At 37.2% G+C, this 16,998-nt stretch overlaps 1 protein-coding gene and 1 long non-coding RNA gene across 2 annotated transcripts; both read left to right on the top strand.

The window, feature by feature from the left end:
* The first annotated feature begins 3,916 nt into the window (after positions 1 to 3,916).
* LOC113013963 (torsin-1A-like) lies at positions 3,917 to 16,761 on the top strand. Its single transcript, XM_080294745.1, has 5 exons — positions 3,917 to 4,178; positions 7,567 to 7,830; positions 12,601 to 12,775; positions 14,779 to 14,906; positions 14,982 to 16,761. Exons 1-5 carry the CDS (start codon positions 3,950 to 3,952, stop codon positions 15,224 to 15,226), a joined length of 1,041 nt encoding a protein of 346 aa, XP_080150871.1. The 5' UTR covers positions 3,917 to 3,949; the 3' UTR covers positions 15,227 to 16,761.
* On the top strand, positions 8,190 to 12,128 carry LOC113029003 (uncharacterized). Its single transcript, XR_013904070.1, has 4 exons — positions 8,190 to 8,948; positions 9,299 to 9,454; positions 9,906 to 9,998; positions 10,299 to 12,128. It is a non-coding gene; the product is annotated as an uncharacterized LOC113029003 (long non-coding RNA).
* Positions 16,762 to 16,998: the final 237 nt, after the last annotated feature.

The raw sequence follows: 16,998 nt of genomic DNA, 5'->3' as shown, positions 1-16,998 counted from the left end.
AAAAACTCAGGGAACGTGCCAGCTTCAGTGCATAAAGAGGGAAACGCATCATCATGTAGCAATTTCAAATATCCAGTGGCCTTGAGGTTTCCATTGATGAAGAATGGACCCACTATCGTTGTACCCCATATACCACACCAAACCATCACTTTTGTTTGTTAACTTCACCATTCACATAAAAGTTTGCCTCATCACTGAACAAAATCTTCTGCATCCGCCGAAGGGATGTTCGACTAATGCCACTCTCCAGTGACATGCGGCGAGTGCTACACTGTGGGCTCTTGCTGAATGAAGCTAGGACAGCCACTGATGTTTCTTCATTAATGACAGTTTTCTTGCGTCCACATTTTGGCAACACTGAACCAGTTTCACGAAACTTAGCAAGCAGTTTGCTAACTGTAGCATGGGAGATGGGTGGTCTCGTAGGGTGTCTTGCATTGAAATCTGCTGCAATGACCCGGTTACTGCGTTCACCAGATATCAACACGATTTCAATCCGCTCCTCACGTGTTAACCTCTTCAACATGTCAATGGCTGTGAACAAAGAGAAACTTTTAAATAACTCATGAAAGAATAAAGTTACGTTGAAACCAAGCACACCATTGTTTTTCTTGTGACATTACCAATAAGTTTGATGTGTCACATGGCCCTCTTCCTATTGAAAAAACAACAGTTGTATCCAAGATGGCTGACTTCTAAATGGCCACCATGGTTACTACCCATCTTGAGGAGTTTGCCCCCTCACATATACTAATGTGCCACAAACAGGACTTTAATATCACCAACCATTCCCATTTTATTACAGTGTATGCATATAAATGGCCCACCCTGTACTTTAATGGACTTCACTCAGCACTTCTGCATGCCCTCAGGGAACACCCATGATGTTGACTAAGTCTACTTTTGCAGTTTGTTCACGTCTCTGAGAATGTGTTTGTCAAGAGTGGCTGTATGACTGTAGCAAGCAGGTTGTACTTGTACATTTAATGTCAGCATCTAAGGAGGTAAAGTTCACTTGTGATGACTGCTCACTCTCTCCCTTTGTCTGTTATCCTGGTTTGAGGTTGTTAGAGGTGGGTCCAAAGAGGAGTCATTCCTTAACTAACTTCTCAGATTGCTGTACAAGGGGTCTATGTGTGCCAACACTGAATTTTCCCCAGTAATCAGGAATATGTTTGGTTTATGGTTTAGATCCATGAACCAAAAATCCATCGTAATCCATACACTTTCTGCACTGTTGAAAGCTGTGCTATTTTCCTTCACAATTAAATATATTTCGGTTATTTCAAATATTTCACTGTTGTCTGTGTGGAGGTCTGTCTCTGTGTCTGAGCTTTGATATCAGGAAGCCTTCACCTGTCTCATTTATACTGAATAAAGAGCCTGAGGAGTTTTCTGTTTTTTCAGGTAACAAATGGGTACCTCAAGATTAACGCTGTCATATGTGAATGAGTGTTGGTTTCCTTTTAAACTGTCACTGTTTTTTTTTTTTTTGTTTTTTTTTTAAATCTGTGTATTTGCTCCTGATTTTACTTTTTTGCATTGGTCTGAAATGGCCCAGCTTTGTTTAGTTAATGTGAGTAGATAAACAATAAACACTGTCTTTATTTGATTTTTTATGCATATGTTTACCGTACACAGGTCATCACAGCAAATGTGTTACAGAAATGGGCATTTGCACAGATATGAATCAAAAAACTGTACTGCTAATAAATCATATTGAAAGCAACTTTTGCAAGACATGTTTTAATACAGGTTATAAGGATTTCTTATACATTTGAAAACAAAACAAATCACAAAGAAAACCCCAAAACATTTCACCTCCCATTGGTTTTTCAGTCGGGCTCTAATTTGAAGAAATAGATTTTTTGTTTTTCAAATGGACAAACAACAGGAATTGGTGTCTAGAAATAAAGAATAAAAAAATCTAAAATCTCATGAACTGCCATAAACCAGCGCAAAGGTTTTACTACTTGCAAAGGCACACAGGCTCATTATTAACAAAGGCAGAGGCATGGCAAATCAATTTACATAATTTTATTAAACAAAATAACTGAAAATATGGACCTGTGGCAAAGAAAACAGCAAATTAAGTGGTAGCACTGTCAACCCCCCCAAAAAAGAGAAATTAATTTTAAAAAAACCACTTTATCACCAGACATTGGTTTAAAAAATAAATAAATAAAAAATTCACCGCCACCAACAAATAGGAAAACACAGACAGTAGTAAACGTGATGGGAGAAAGACAATAAAGCAAAGAGGGTAAAACAAAAGGAACTAATCAACTCTATGAAATTCAACTAATTCCAGTTTAACTAAAGACTCAAAATATTAAGGAAATACAAGATGAAAATGTAAACGATAATAAGATAACAACCGAATTGTAAATATTTAATAATATTTAATAACAAAATCAATAAATTAAGGGACAAATAAAACACCCAAGCTGATATGTCAAAATCACAAACAATGCCCAAGTCTTAATAAAATGACACATAGTCACGCATATGAATAAAGAACTTAACAAAGCATAATTTTATATTTACCAAGAACATTGCAGTGATAAAACTGGTTTGCTATCTAGGACTTTTAAAGCTTGATTATGAAGGGAGTGGTTTTAAAGTTATAGCACCAGCAGGAAATGCAGTTGTTAATATGACAGAACATTAGCTTTTTCTTACACGACCTAGTTGTTTCCCTTATGAGACAAATTTGTTGAACGGTAGAGTGGGAATGAACATCTGAAGGACCACGCTTTAGTGTTCCAGAGGTGTAGCAGTCACAACCAGCTTATTCACATCATCAAGAGCCTGTAAATATGTTAGAAATAAGTTTTAATAACCTTTTTAATAATAATTGTAATGTATGTTCATAATAGAGTTGATTAACTTCTTATTAGAAAGTTGCATGTATTTAACTTCATGGTATGAAGGGGCGTGTTGAAGGTAGACTGGCTCACACTGACACCAATACAGATCACTATCAGCGAGAGCTGCCTTAGAAATGAGTGGGGGGTTATGATAGAATGGTGTTCCTGCACTGGTGATGGTGGGGCAAGGCACAGAAACTTTAAGGTGTCGGGTTAAAGCTGACACCAACACCAACAATTGGCATGCGGAAAGAGCACAAGGAGGACAAATCAGAAACAAGTTTAAACCACAGACTCTCTCCATCAATGGCCAATCACATGTATTGTCTGTCTTTAATAACAAATTGTACTTTGTGTGCACAGCTGTGCATCTCGAATTGTTTGATAATAAAATAGTGTGAACCACTAGATTGTCTTCCAACCTTCTTTCAGTAAAAAAGAACATTAATATTAATATTTTTACATCACTATGACTTATTACAGGACAACAAATGGTTGATCATTTATTGGTGTGTAATGTTTTTAAAACTGTAAACCAATAAATGTTATTTTTAAGAGTTTGCTAGAGTAACATTCAGGAAATTATTCGGGTACAGGGGAAACTGGCTGGCAGTCTTATTATGAAACTCAAGTGTGTAAAACTAAATCAGTTACCATTGCAAATGATACCCTTCTGCTAGAACAGCAGTGGACATCTAAATGTTCATTGCCACGCTGTTACAAACAAAAAAATGTTGAGCTAATGGTATTTCGGTGTTTGTCTTTCAAGGTACATTTTAACACTGCCTTCATGTGATTGGCTGATTAGATATTTGCAATAATAAGCAGTTTAACTGTGTACTTAGTAAAGTGTAGAATAAAGTGTAAAGTATAAAATGATGAATGAATGTTCACACACGTTACAAAGACAATGGCCAACTATGGCCACAAGATGGCGCTACATTACAGGGTTAATGAAAAGAGGGACTATTCGATACTATAAGTGAGACAACACTGTTTGAGAGGACAGACTGCTTTCCTTTTGTATGTTTGAACTGATGTCTATTTTTAGATTTCACGATGAAACGCCCTGAAGTTACATGATGTTAACTCTTAGTCAGTTTGTTCTTTGGGCTAGTTTAAGGTGCAATACTTGCAAAATGAAACCAAGGAAGCAACATGTCCTGCTGCTGTGGATTCTACTTTCCTCCACTGTGATCAAGGAAACTGAGCCCTTCAGCAGTTTCAAATTCCCTAATATCAAAGAGACATGGAATTCTATTTGGGGCGAGAGCTGTAATTCATACTGGATTTCCTTCAACAAGACAGGTAACACACCCAGCAAACAGCTTGTGAAATCTAAACAGTAAAGGTCTAATTATTAATTTTTAACTTTACTTGGGAAGGTAACCAATTTCCATGATTTAAATTGAGTTTAGAAAAAAGACCGATGACAAGAATATAGTTTATAAATGACACAGATACAGCACCTTTACAGGTTGGATCTTGGTAGTGGGCTGAAGTCCACCCCCTAAATCAACTGGGGTGCATCTGCCTTGAAAACAAAAGTCCATATAACAAAATAATACAACACAAATATTTATTGTATTTCCAAATTATAAGTCCTTGTGGTTACTGAAAACTACTGTATATTAAATAATCTACATGAAAAAAATACAAAACAATATAAAAGATTAATACAGAAGCAAACATGGTCACACAGTTTGGGTGATCCACTGTGTATTATTATCATTATTATTATTCATACATTTGCCATGTAGAAAAGGGAGAACTGTGTAACCTTGAGTCTTTGTGATTCTACACAGTCTAGATATCAAAGTGTCTTTTGTCTCTTAAAACAAAACCCAAGAAGCAGCCGTGCTGGTTTAACCTGCTTTCAGGGTGGGGCGCAAAAGTCCTAGCTTACTTGACTGCTTCTGAAATGCTTGTGATCTCTGCTTTACTAGAACTAGTATTCTAGTATGATTAAAAAAATAGCTCCATAGATATACAGTACAGATATTGATATTATTTCAATTGATAATTATTATGTTATGTTTTTTAAATATAAATCTACTGGGCAAAGAGCTCAATGTAAAGCATCCAGAGTCTTCTACAAAGTCATGCTGTTGTAATTCACTGGCTGGGCCCACGTCTTCATTTTAGGATTTACAGCGTTTTAGTAGGTAAAGGTGAATGCTTGGACATGAATTGAGCTGCGGTGTGGGGAAGGCCTCGAAGGGGACTGGCGACGGCTCCCGGGCCTGGCAGATCCCCATGTATTAAATAGAAGTGAAGAAGTTAAAGAACTGAGAACAAGGAGGGAGGGTGGATGGGGCACGTAAACGAGAATGAACAGTTTGTGGAACTGGGGGGAACCTATATAGATGCAACCAGAAGGAGTGTGTTTGGAGGCGTGGTCCCGCTCCTGAAATTCAGATACATAATCTCCAATAGATGTAGTGTATGATTTAACACAGTCTTCCTGAAGTATGCAAAGCTTTCCCTGCAGAAAAAGAAATGATAGCATATGTCACTCTAAAAATCTTTCCAGCTGTTCAAGCTGCCAGTTCCATAGGTAATAATGCACGAACATCCTATCAGCAAATGCAGGCTTTGAACTGAGTGCTGGTAAAAACAACCCCAAAAAACAAAAACAAAAAAACCCCAACAGATTTGATCAAATCTGACCACAGAACAGTTTTGCACTTTGCTTCAGTTTATTTTAAATTAGCTTTGCCCCAGATAAGATTGCTTCTGGATCATCCTTGATGTTTCTATGTTAGTTTAAATAAATCAACACCCCCGAGTCATACTATCAGAATCCTTGAAGCGCAGGCTGAGGAAGGTGTGTGGCAGCAGTCTTCCACTCTCAATTAACCAAAGACCCAGACAGAGTTTTGATTCATTTGAAGTCTGATGCTTAGCCTTGTCCACTCTAACTGGAAAACTCAAAAACCTGTTTTATTTGTTATTATCTATCGTCCACCTGGGCCTTACACAAAGTTTTTGTCTGATTTCTCAGGGCTTTTATTTAATCTGATTTAGTGGTCAGACTTTAATATATGTTTAGATGCTAACAATGACAGCCTCAGCATAGCATTTAATCTGTTATTAGACTGAATTAAATTAATTCTAAATGTAAAAGAGCCCCCCAGCACTTTAATCACACTCTAGATCTTGCTCTGACATATGGCATAGAAACGTAACATTTAACATTATTTCCTGAAATACCTCTTTTTTCTGATCATTTCCTAAAAACATTTACATTTTGGTTACACAGCACTGGGTAGTAGATTTCATCACAGTAGATATCTTTCTGAAAACACTGTAACTAAGTTGAAAAATATAATTCACCCACTGTTATCATCTTCAATGCCCTGTACCAACACAGTGGAGAGCAGCTACATGAACGCAAATCCAACAGAGGTCGATTATACTGTTAATGGTTTTACATCTTCACTGTGGATGACTGGATACTGTAGCTTCTCAGAAACAGAGAGCCTTAAATCAGAAGTATTTGATTTCCTGGTATAACTCTCAAAAACTCACCTTAACCTCCTAAGTCCCAAACTCTTCCACAGCATGCATTTTTAATTTCTCTTTGATATTTGGACTGATTGGGACCCGATGAATGTAAAAACAAAGAATTACCAGATTATTTTTAACCTAATTTTTGTTTCTAAGAAAATGAGAGCCACATATGAGGATATTCGTTTAAAATTTCAATTGAACAGTAGCATTATAAAGTCCTCGTCAGTGGATATCAGGCCCTTGCAGAGCAAAATTGAGTATTTTGGTCTAAATAACCCAAAATGTGATGTCCACATATGTGGACGCCAGGTCCTAGGAGGTTAAAGCCTGAGAAGGAATGGCGTGCACTAATTTAGAAGATCATCTTTTAGTCTGGAAAAGTAGTTTACTGCTTTATAAAAAAGCCCTCTATAAAGCTAGATCATTTTACTATTCATCACTGATTGAAGAAAATAAGAACAACCCTACATTTCTCTTCAGCACTGTAGTCAGGCTGACAAAAAGTCAGTTCTGTTGCTCTGTTTCTTTAACTTTAACTGTAATGACTTCATGACATGAACCACGACTGGCTGAAAAGACAGCAGTTGTTGAGCGTTAAAAATCTTTATGGAGATACTTGATCAGGCTAGGCACTAAAAAGCAGTATTTATTAGTAGCAGGCTTCTGTTTTGAGTCCATATTGAGATCCTGGCATTTTTGAGATGGCAGTTTTGTATATGATACTTAACAAAAGTTAGCACTGTAGACAACTCCACTAAACTACACATGTACACAAGTTTTGTGATGGTTTCTCAGAGCAACAGTCATTGCTGTAGGAGTGAAGATCTACACATTTTTGTCGGCCTGCAGCCTGCCCACCCCTTTGGAAAGTAGACAGGGCTCTTGTGCAGTCTATGCAATTTCTCCATTCACTGAACAAAAAATTAATTTTGTCTCAATTTTTGCGTGGGTAGATCTGCTAAGTCCACCCTTGCTCAAATAGCTTTTCTTTTAAACCTCCTCTCACGTCAGTCACATTTTCAGTCACTAATCCTGCTGACTTTCTGCTATGTATTCTCAAGGTCTGAAGGCTGACTTGACATGTTAGGTTACCACAGGAAGTAGAATTTTACTGGATTAGTGTAATTTCAGTCACTTTTTAGCAACGGATCCTGGTGACTTTCTGTATTCTTCCACTCTATAGGTCTGAAGGCTGACCTGGGAAACAAACTCTTTGGACAACATATTGCTTCAAATACCATTTTTAAATCTGTGAGTGGATTTATGAAAGATAATAACCCGAAGAAGCCTCTGGTGCTCTCTCTGCACGGACCAACTGGCACAGGGAAGAACTTTGTTAGCCAGCTGATTGCAGACAATGTTTACAAGAAGGGATATCACAGCAAGTTTGTTCACGTGTTCTCAGCTACACATCACTTCCCCCATCGAAGTGAAATTGTTACCTACACTCAAAAAAATGAATGAGGTGGATTGTTCAGTGTATATTAATTATTTATTTTCATTTTACTTAAAATATATGTTTTTGTTAAGTTAACATATGTTTTTCTAATCAAGTCTACGTAATTGTGTCTATTATTCAACGTACATAATACTAATGTGTTACTTGATCGCATAACATTTAAGTTAAGTCAATTAGGATCGATATACCTTGTATATCCACAAGGTGGCAGTAATGCAAAAACAGTTGTAATGAAACCGCGCAGAACAAGAAGGTTTCACGGCTTGTGCCTGCTCATGCACAAGACTTCAAATTTAACTGAAAAAGGCTGTTTTGGCGCCAAGCTGCTGTTTCTTTGAGAGGTAAGACCACTTTTTTCTTTGACTATGTTGTGTAGTATCTATATGTCCAGCATGGTTATATTTTGCGTTTGTCTTACAAGACATGTTATATCGTTTGCGTGCGCTTGTTTTACATTAGTTTTACTGGGTCCTGGACATGCTTATTTTGTGGACTGTGTAAGAAACATTTTTATTGTTTTTTGTTTTATTAAGGGATTAGCTACAGGGGTTCATGGGGTTATTCTTTCAAGGGGTTATTTTTCCATTTGCTTTCTTGGGATTCCTTTTCTGTAATCCGAGAGTCGGAAATATCGAATAGGATAGCAAGGATAGCATAAAGTGACATTTAAAATCCAAAAAGTCAAGGGCGAAAGCCACTGTGACACCATTGTTCTGCTCTATCAGTAATCTGTATTATGTAAAAATGGTCTGTAAATACAGCATGTTTCCTAGCGGAGTTATACATATCAATGTAGTTATAAATTACAGTTTGTGAAAGTACACACTTAATTTTTTTAATAAAATTATTCAAGACATATGAGTGGACAGACAATGGAGGTCGACAGACCTGGTGATAATTGCTTCTATAGAAAGTTAGCACATGGCAGTGTCAATCTCTTGCTTTTCTTCTGAGTAGTATTTTATTTAGTTGTAATTCAAACAATAATTTGCTTCTTGAAATTAAGTAATGAATTTCTTGTTTTACTTTATAAATCTCAGATCCTGCCTTTACCTGCTCCCTCCTATACTGATGTGGTGTATGTGGTATTGCTGAGCTTGTATGTGGTATGTGAACTGTTATACTTTTAAAAACAAAACTGTTTTATAAGTTAAGTTTTCTTTTGTGACCCATCCCATGCCCCTGTTATTTCTTCTCCACATCTGAACCATGGTAAAGGTTGCAGTTCAAGGGCCTGAGGCATGAAATTCTTTTCAGATCAGCTGTGATCAATATTTTTTGGAACTTGATAAATAACAATAAAAGCTGTAATGGCTCCATTAGCATTTTGTGTAAATGTTTGTGTTAAAATTATAGCTTTAATGAGGTCTTACTACATTAGTTTTAGTTTGTATATGTGTACATATAGTATGTATATTTACAGTACAGTATGTTGTGTTTGTTGACATATTTTCAGGTGGAAGCAGAATATGTGAGGATTACTACTGCTGCACATGTTCCAAGGCTTTTTACACAACTTGACCAATACACTGACCAGCTCATAAAAGTCTTCAAGAAAAAAGGAGGCGTTGCAGGGAAGAAAATTAGACAAACTTTGGCCCCAGCCACACAGGTGCGTTATTCTGTTGGTAGCAAAATATTATGGCTAATAAGATCATTTTCAAATTTAAACAGCTAGTGTATGGTAGCTGCACAGTGCACTTACATTTATATTAAGCAAGACAAAGTTTGGTACTCAAAATGTTGAAAATTTAAATTACCTAAACATATGTAAAATCTGATCCCTTGATTTAGGTTAAACCAGAAGTGAATGTTTTTATGTTATGTTTTGAATGCAAAAAAGATGATGTATTAGTTTGTCTTTACCTCCATTATGGACATATATAATGTGGTGGAAACCCTGCCCAACAGGTTAACTATTCATGTCCATGTGATGATTAGTTGGTCTTGTGTACATGTCTATCTGTGCAGTGGATATGTCATTCATTTTGCGTATAATGTGAGTTTCTGTCATCCTAAAGTATATCTGTTTTCTCTTCCTGTATCTCTGCCACTCTCTACAGAAGGAAACTATTGAAAAGGGGAGGGAGTGTGTCCTCAGGGCACTACCTTTTTACCTGAATGAAGACCCAAGCATCCTCTTCAAAGAATAATTGGTTGGTAATTTTAGTTTTGTTTTTTATCTGTATTAAACCAAATTTTGAATAACTAATGTTGTTGCATGTTGTAATGTTGTTGTTGTTGTTGTAATTTGCATGGAACCTGTTTAAATGTTTTGGGAAATCTTCTTGTATACCCAAACTATTTATATTTATCGTTGAATCTGTAGTCTGAAATAGTGGCGCACTGGGGTGCATGTTCCTAATATTGTGTTTACGTCATTAAAGGGTAGCTTTGGCCCTTTTTCTTTCTTTTTTTAAAACTGGATGCCATTTTTCTATGTTTTTGTGTCTAAGCTACAGCTGTTCAGAGGGAGCTGGAACAAATTACCCTTGCTATCTTTACCATCGAAAGAGCTGATGCCAGCACTCCTCCAGCCGATGTGGGTATAACCATCTAGTGTGTCCTGCATGACCTGGAAGACCTGGCCTCTGCATGTGCACTCTTAATGGGTGGGATATATGCACTGAATCTCAGTTAACCTCAAGACTGAAAGCTTTCTTTGAAGTACTTCAGAAGCTCTTCCTTCATCTGTATGTCAGCAGACTCTTGACCAAGGTACAGTTGCTCAAGAATACACTGAATGAATAAGCCAACCTTTAATTTGGATGATGAATGTTCTGTCAGATGGACAGAAGTTTTTCGGAGGCTGAATGGGAATAAAATGGTAATTTGTAAATGACAGATAACGGGAAAATTACATTTAAGAGAAATTTAGAACATTTTGAAAAGTTTGTAAACTACTACAATTTGAGAGATTTTACTTTTGTGGGGGGGCTAGTAAGAGACAATCAAAAGTATTGAGATTTAAAGGATTTAATTGAGAGATGATACTGCACCAGAAATGTTGAAGGGTGGTGTGTATATTAGCGTTCAAGGCATATTGTTATGAGGTGGAAATATGTTCATATTCAGTTTGTGTTACATTGTGTGCATTGTAAAGGTAATTGCAATACATACTAAAAATAAGGGTAAGTTAGGAGGTTGATCTGATATCCTCGTGTTGGTGTTGTTTCCAGATCATCATACTAAATGTTGTTCCAGGATCAACATTGCAAGTGACCAATCAGAATGTTGTGACGTCATACTTTTGCGACTTCGGGAAAAAACGGCGTAAAACAAAAAACTGTACTTAAGCTGCGTGAAACCGCCTCTGTCCGCCGATCAACTGACCCTAACCCTAACCGTAACCCTTTAATAAACAGTAAGCAGAATTGATATTGTCCTTGTAACATTGGAATTTCATAAATGCACAAATGGCTTGGCGCGCAAAAGAATAACGTCACAACAATGTGATTGGTCACTTGCAATGTTGAACCTGGAACAACATTTTCATGATGGTCTGGGAACAACACCAACACGAGGATATCAGATCATCCAAGTTGGGAATGCAGGATGAATGTATATTTTGTGGACTTTTAAAGACGAACAATTGTTTCCATGTTAAAATGTTTACATCTGAAGTTTTTTGCCCAAACACTGGTAAAATAAATGTTGACAGTGGCAAGTGTTAAATGGTTACTGCTGTGCTGTTGCAAAAAAACTGAACGCTGACAAGCTGTTTTATTGTTAGACCATAATGTTGGCATGTTTTGTTAAAGTTTTATTTGGGATGGTGATGTAATTTTCTTTGATTGCTAATATCAGTGGACTATTTATTATCATTATTATTATTATTATTATTATTATTATTATTATTATTATTGTTGTTGTTACATAAATTTTTTTTTAATTGTGGCTGTTGAGGTGGACACTTCACTTTGCATTGTTAAAGGAAAGCACTTCATTGGCATTGTGTTACTGGACTGACCCTAAGCAATCATTGCAAATAGCAACTTTGCTATCCATTTTAGACACTAAAAGAAAAAAACACTCACAGACCTTACTAGCATCACATGTGCATAACTCAAGTGTCATCTTATCAATGTGTTATGTGATCTTCAATGCGTTTTTTTTTTCTTCTTCTATTTCTGGTAGATACAGACATTTAATTTAAAGTCTTGATGTTGCATCTGTCTACATACTGTTAATTACTAACCCTAATGAGCTGTTGTGTTTTATTTTGGACTGGGTTTACACAAATGCTCACTGAATGTGTTGGCAATAAAAGAAATTTTAAAAAATAAGTTGGATGTACTTAATTCATTTGTGTGGAACCTGTTGACAAAATAGATTTATGTAAAACTAATTAATAAAGCACAAGGTGGCTGAAAATATAATATTTGAATTAATCTAACTTAAATTTAACATTTTACTGCCACAAATAAGAAATGTGTTGAAGTAACTAATCTAAACTATCTAACCTGAAAATATATCATCTATGTTCATACAACATAACTTGATTTAGTTAGTCTTAAATATGTCTTGTTAATCTTAAGTAGTTTTTTTAAATTAGATGAACTAAAGATTTTTGCTTTAAACTAACATAATTCAATTTCGTGGAACCTGTTGACAAAATAATTTTAATTAAAGTCAACGTTTCATTTTTTTGAGTGTATAAAGTATGGAGTATCATGTGTTTCAAGTGAAACTCAGTTTATTTGTTCTGGTTGGTTTGTCTGTTCTGTCTGTATTAATTCTATTTGCTGCTCTCTCCTCAGTCTCAGTTACAGGAGTCCATCAAAAACAGCGTTACAAACTGTGAACGCTCAATGTTCATATTTGATGAGATGGACAAAATTCCTCCTGGTGTGATTGACAGCATAAAGCCATATTTGGACTATGGAAAAGTGGAAGGAGTTTTTTTTCAAAGATCGATCATCATCTTTCTCAGGTAAAAATCTGGAAGCCTTTCCAGAGGTAAGTTTAATGCTTCCACTTTGTTAGGGACTGGTAAAATAACTTAATTTGTTACAATATATGTCAGGTCGGGTATCAGATGCCACCTCTCTAGGGACATCTCAGGCCATCCAAGGTATGGAGGCCTATCTCCCCCCACCACTCCCCCTGCCAGTGGCAGACGCTCTCAGACATCGGTGCATTGGTGGTTCTTTGTGTTCGGGGATGGGCGTCCAGGTACGCACCAGCTCACTCCTGGTGGCTGCTTGTCGGGGCCTGGAGCCTGGGGCTCGCTCGGGCCCCTTCGGAGGTGGGGTGCCCCCGGGCTCTTGGCCTGGGGCTCAGTCACTCTGGCACAGCTGGCTGCCGGCGGAGCTCACGGGCACGTCACTGCAACTCCCCCTGGCTTCTGCTCCGCGGCTGCTGAGTGACCCCTCATCTGGGGCTCTCCTCAGCTCTTTCTGGGATAGTGGCAGCTGCCCCTCCGTTGGTCTTCCTTGGTCTCTTGTGCTCTGAGGGCCTCTGGATGTCTGGAGCCTGGATCTCCCCCATACCTGCTTCATGCCCAGGAGGATGGGGCTATGGCCCCCCTCACACCCTCTACCAGATCATTGCATGAAGGAACCTTTTAAATACAAGCGCGCTCATGCTCACAGGTGTACACACGGGTGCTCACACACACAAATTACACCCTTTTTGGCTCAAAGCACACTGTGCGCTGTCGGTCCTGCATGCTGCACAACAACATTCAATATTTAGTATTTACTGTTATATTTGCATAGATCATCGCAATGATGTTGTTTATTATATTGCTCTTTTTTTGCTTGTTTTCTCTTTTTTCTTTCTCAACAGGTGATTGATTTATGTATTTTTTGTCAGTTTGTTTTGTTGGTTTTTGTTTTTTGCCCTTTATCACCGTTCCTCTTCCCCGCTATTTTTCTTTCCCTCTTTCTTTCTCCCTTTTCTTTTCCCCAGTCAAGTCTGTCCTGTGTTCAGCAAGTGAAAATAAAATAAAATAATCAATTAAATCAAAGGTGAATCAAATAGACCAATATGGCAAGGCTGGGATGGTCCATTTGGTGAGAAAGAAAAAAAAAAAAAGTCAAAGTGACACATAGAGGGTTTAAGATGGGAGACTATTTCGGGCAGAGTGCTCACTGAAAAAGGCTCAAAGTGATCAAACACAACTGAGGAAATCAGGGGAACAAAGGGATCATAACCTGGAGGAGAGATATGAGACCTGATAGTATCAACCTTATCGACAGAAAAACATAAAAATGTTTTCACAGGTGGCTGGAGACCCTGGTAGGTGTGAGGTGGGTTGAGGGTTGATAACAGAATTAATGGTGTTGAATAAGACACGGGGCCTGTAGCTGTGGTTAGAGATTATATCTGATAAATACTTTTTGAATAGCATCCTGATAAAGAAATAGGGCTTCCCTTAACAAATCAAAGGAAATCTGGAGTTTATCTTTTTCCATTTTCTTTCCGCTTTTCTACACGTCCTTCTGACAGCCCGAGTGACATAGTTTAACCAAGGATCATTTTAGACCTATTAAACTTGTTTTATTTAAAAGGAGCAACAATATCAAGAACATTTGAACAAGTGGTATTGAACAAAGTGAGCAAATGATCAGCATGCGGTTTAAGGGAACAATTGTCCAAGGAAGGGACACCAATATTCTGATAAACAGCCGAGAAATGTCCAGCAGTAGCAGGAGTGATGATGCAGAATTCATGCGCAGGTAAAAGAGGTTTAACTGGAGGACATGGCACCGAAATCTGGATGATAACAGGCATGTGATTAGAAAAGTGATAACTAACAAACTAACTAAGATGCTATCTTAGCATCTACTATCTATAAAATATATTATAGTTATATATAGTTATATTTGTTAGCACCTATTATAAAATACAAAATATTTGAAAACGGACCAGTTGCTCATTCACATTATGACACTTCTTATGTTTTTACTATTTCTTTTTTCTTTCTCACAGCAATACAGGAGCAGATCAAATTACAAAAACAGCTGTAGATTTCTGGAAAAATGGAAAAGATCGAGAAGAGATGATGCTCAAAGATTTTGAAAGTTTCATTTCTCCTATAGTTTTCAACAGTGATCAAAGTGAGTGTATCCTTATGTCTTTATCGTTCACCACTTACGATGATCATCTTTCTTACTGAAAATCTCTCTTTGTAGGCGGTTTTTCAAAGTCAACTTTTATTGACAGTTGTCTGGTTGATGTTTTCATCCCATTCCTGCCTCTGGAGTACAAACATGTTGTACAGTGTGCGATGGCTGCGATGAGAGACAAAGGTCTTCAGCCAGATGAAAATGTGGCAGACCAGGTGGCCAGAAGTTTAGTCTATTACCCCAAACTGGAGCAAGTATTTTCCGTGAGTGGCTGCAAGACAGTAGCAAATAGGGTGCACTTATACAGATGAAGACTGATTCTACTCTGATTTCTAGTGTATGTATGATTTTATTAACTCTTTTTTTTGATTTTATTAACTCTAAACTAGACAACTCAAAAGTCAGCAAAGCATGTTACAGAAAACAAGATTTTCAAATAAAAATATGATGCAATTTTCTGTCTCATATTACATGTATAAAGTTTTCCAAAATGTGTTGCAGGAATTTTTTATGCATACAAGAATGTTTTGATTCCACTTGACAGGATTTTTGGCGTACACGCAAAAGAAAATCATCATGATTATAATATGAAACATAGTACATCTTATATTTTTTAAATTGGGCTTTAATTTACTCAAGCACAAAAACACATATTTGCTTATATAAAAAGAGAAAAAAATAACATCTAAAATCATTGATTAGAAAGAAGTGAATAGAGTGAAGGCGCTTCAGCCTTTTATAACTGCAGGTGCACACAATCAGCCACTCATTGCCTCTTGGATTACCATGGGATCCCCAGGCAGCCAATCATCTGCGTGGGCTGTCACACTTCAATCTGCCTACGAGAGGGAGGCACAGGACTCCAATTAACCAATTGTCAACGAGTCCTTGCACTCTTGGATTTGCTTGAAGCAAAGGGAGGTCTCACTCCCTCCGAGGCCCAGGGCTGTGACATCATGTTGTTGTAATGATTTTTACTTTAAGTTTACTTAAGCTTCCCTTGTATACTTTGTTTCTTGTTTCTCTGCCATGTTTACTTTCTGTTTTAAGTTGACAGTCTTTGTCTTTTGTGCCTTGTTTTTATTTTATTTTCTCAAATCTCATTATCTGATCTTGTTCAGCTGTGTGTAATTCTCAATGTCATGGTCCTGGGTGTGACCCAGTGTTTTGTGTTTAATTAATATTTCTTCATTATTTGTTATTCGTGGTTTTAGTTGTTTTGAGGTTATATTGTGTTGCTCTAGCTTATAGTTTCAGTCAGTGTGCCTTCCCTGTGTCCATGTTATATCTACTCTGTGCTTTTTTCCCGTCCCATGGTTCAATCCTCTGCCTCAGTGTAGAGTCCGCTTCTCTGTTTTATACTTCCTCTTTTATTTTGACAGTCTGTTTTTAGTCATTGGATTCTGCTTTGCTTTTTTTTGTCTTATTGAGTCTGATTACTCCCAGCTGTTTTCTCCTCCTGTGTCTCATTCCCTTGTTATCCCACTGTTTATATAAGCCCTGGGTTTTCCCTTATTCTTTGTTGTGTTGTACCCTCATTATGCCAAGTTGACAGATGCTGGTTTGTTTTCTTGTTGAAGTTTCTTGTTTCCTGTTTCTAGTTTAGTTTTGCATTTGATGTTAGTTTTTTCCAGCAATAAAAGCTACCGTTTTGATTTTAATCAAACTTTGGCCTGAATTTCAACCCTGTGCTGTTCTCCTTATTCTGTAGTTTGCTTATTTTGCCTATTCATGTGTGCTTCTGGAGCTCAGGAAGATTTTGGAGTCTTTTCTGAGTTTTCTTTGTGGATTTTTATGGACTTCAGTTTTTCACCTAAATAAAGACTGGTTTGTTTATTAGGTTATACACCTTGGGAGGTCCTTTTTGGCACAATTATAACATTTATAAGCAAACTGAACAAACACTATATCACATATAAACAGTCTTTTGGGGATTCAAGATGTTTTTCTGATCTTAATGTTCTTTTTCTTTTAGCTGCTCCCTTTAAGAGCATCACTCGAGTCATAAGAGATGCGTTTGACGACAAGCGCACACATACAAGTAGAGTTGTGGCGAGTCGAATAGGTACTAATGGAAAAGGGG

This window comes from Astatotilapia calliptera, chromosome 20, assembly GCF_964374335.1.
Source record: "Astatotilapia calliptera chromosome 20, fAstCal68.1, whole genome shotgun sequence".
Classification (NCBI taxonomy): domain Eukaryota; kingdom Metazoa; phylum Chordata; class Actinopteri; order Cichliformes; family Cichlidae; genus Astatotilapia; species Astatotilapia calliptera.
The sequence above is the reverse complement of the archived record's forward strand: the minus strand, read 5'-3'. Positions and strand labels throughout refer to the sequence as shown.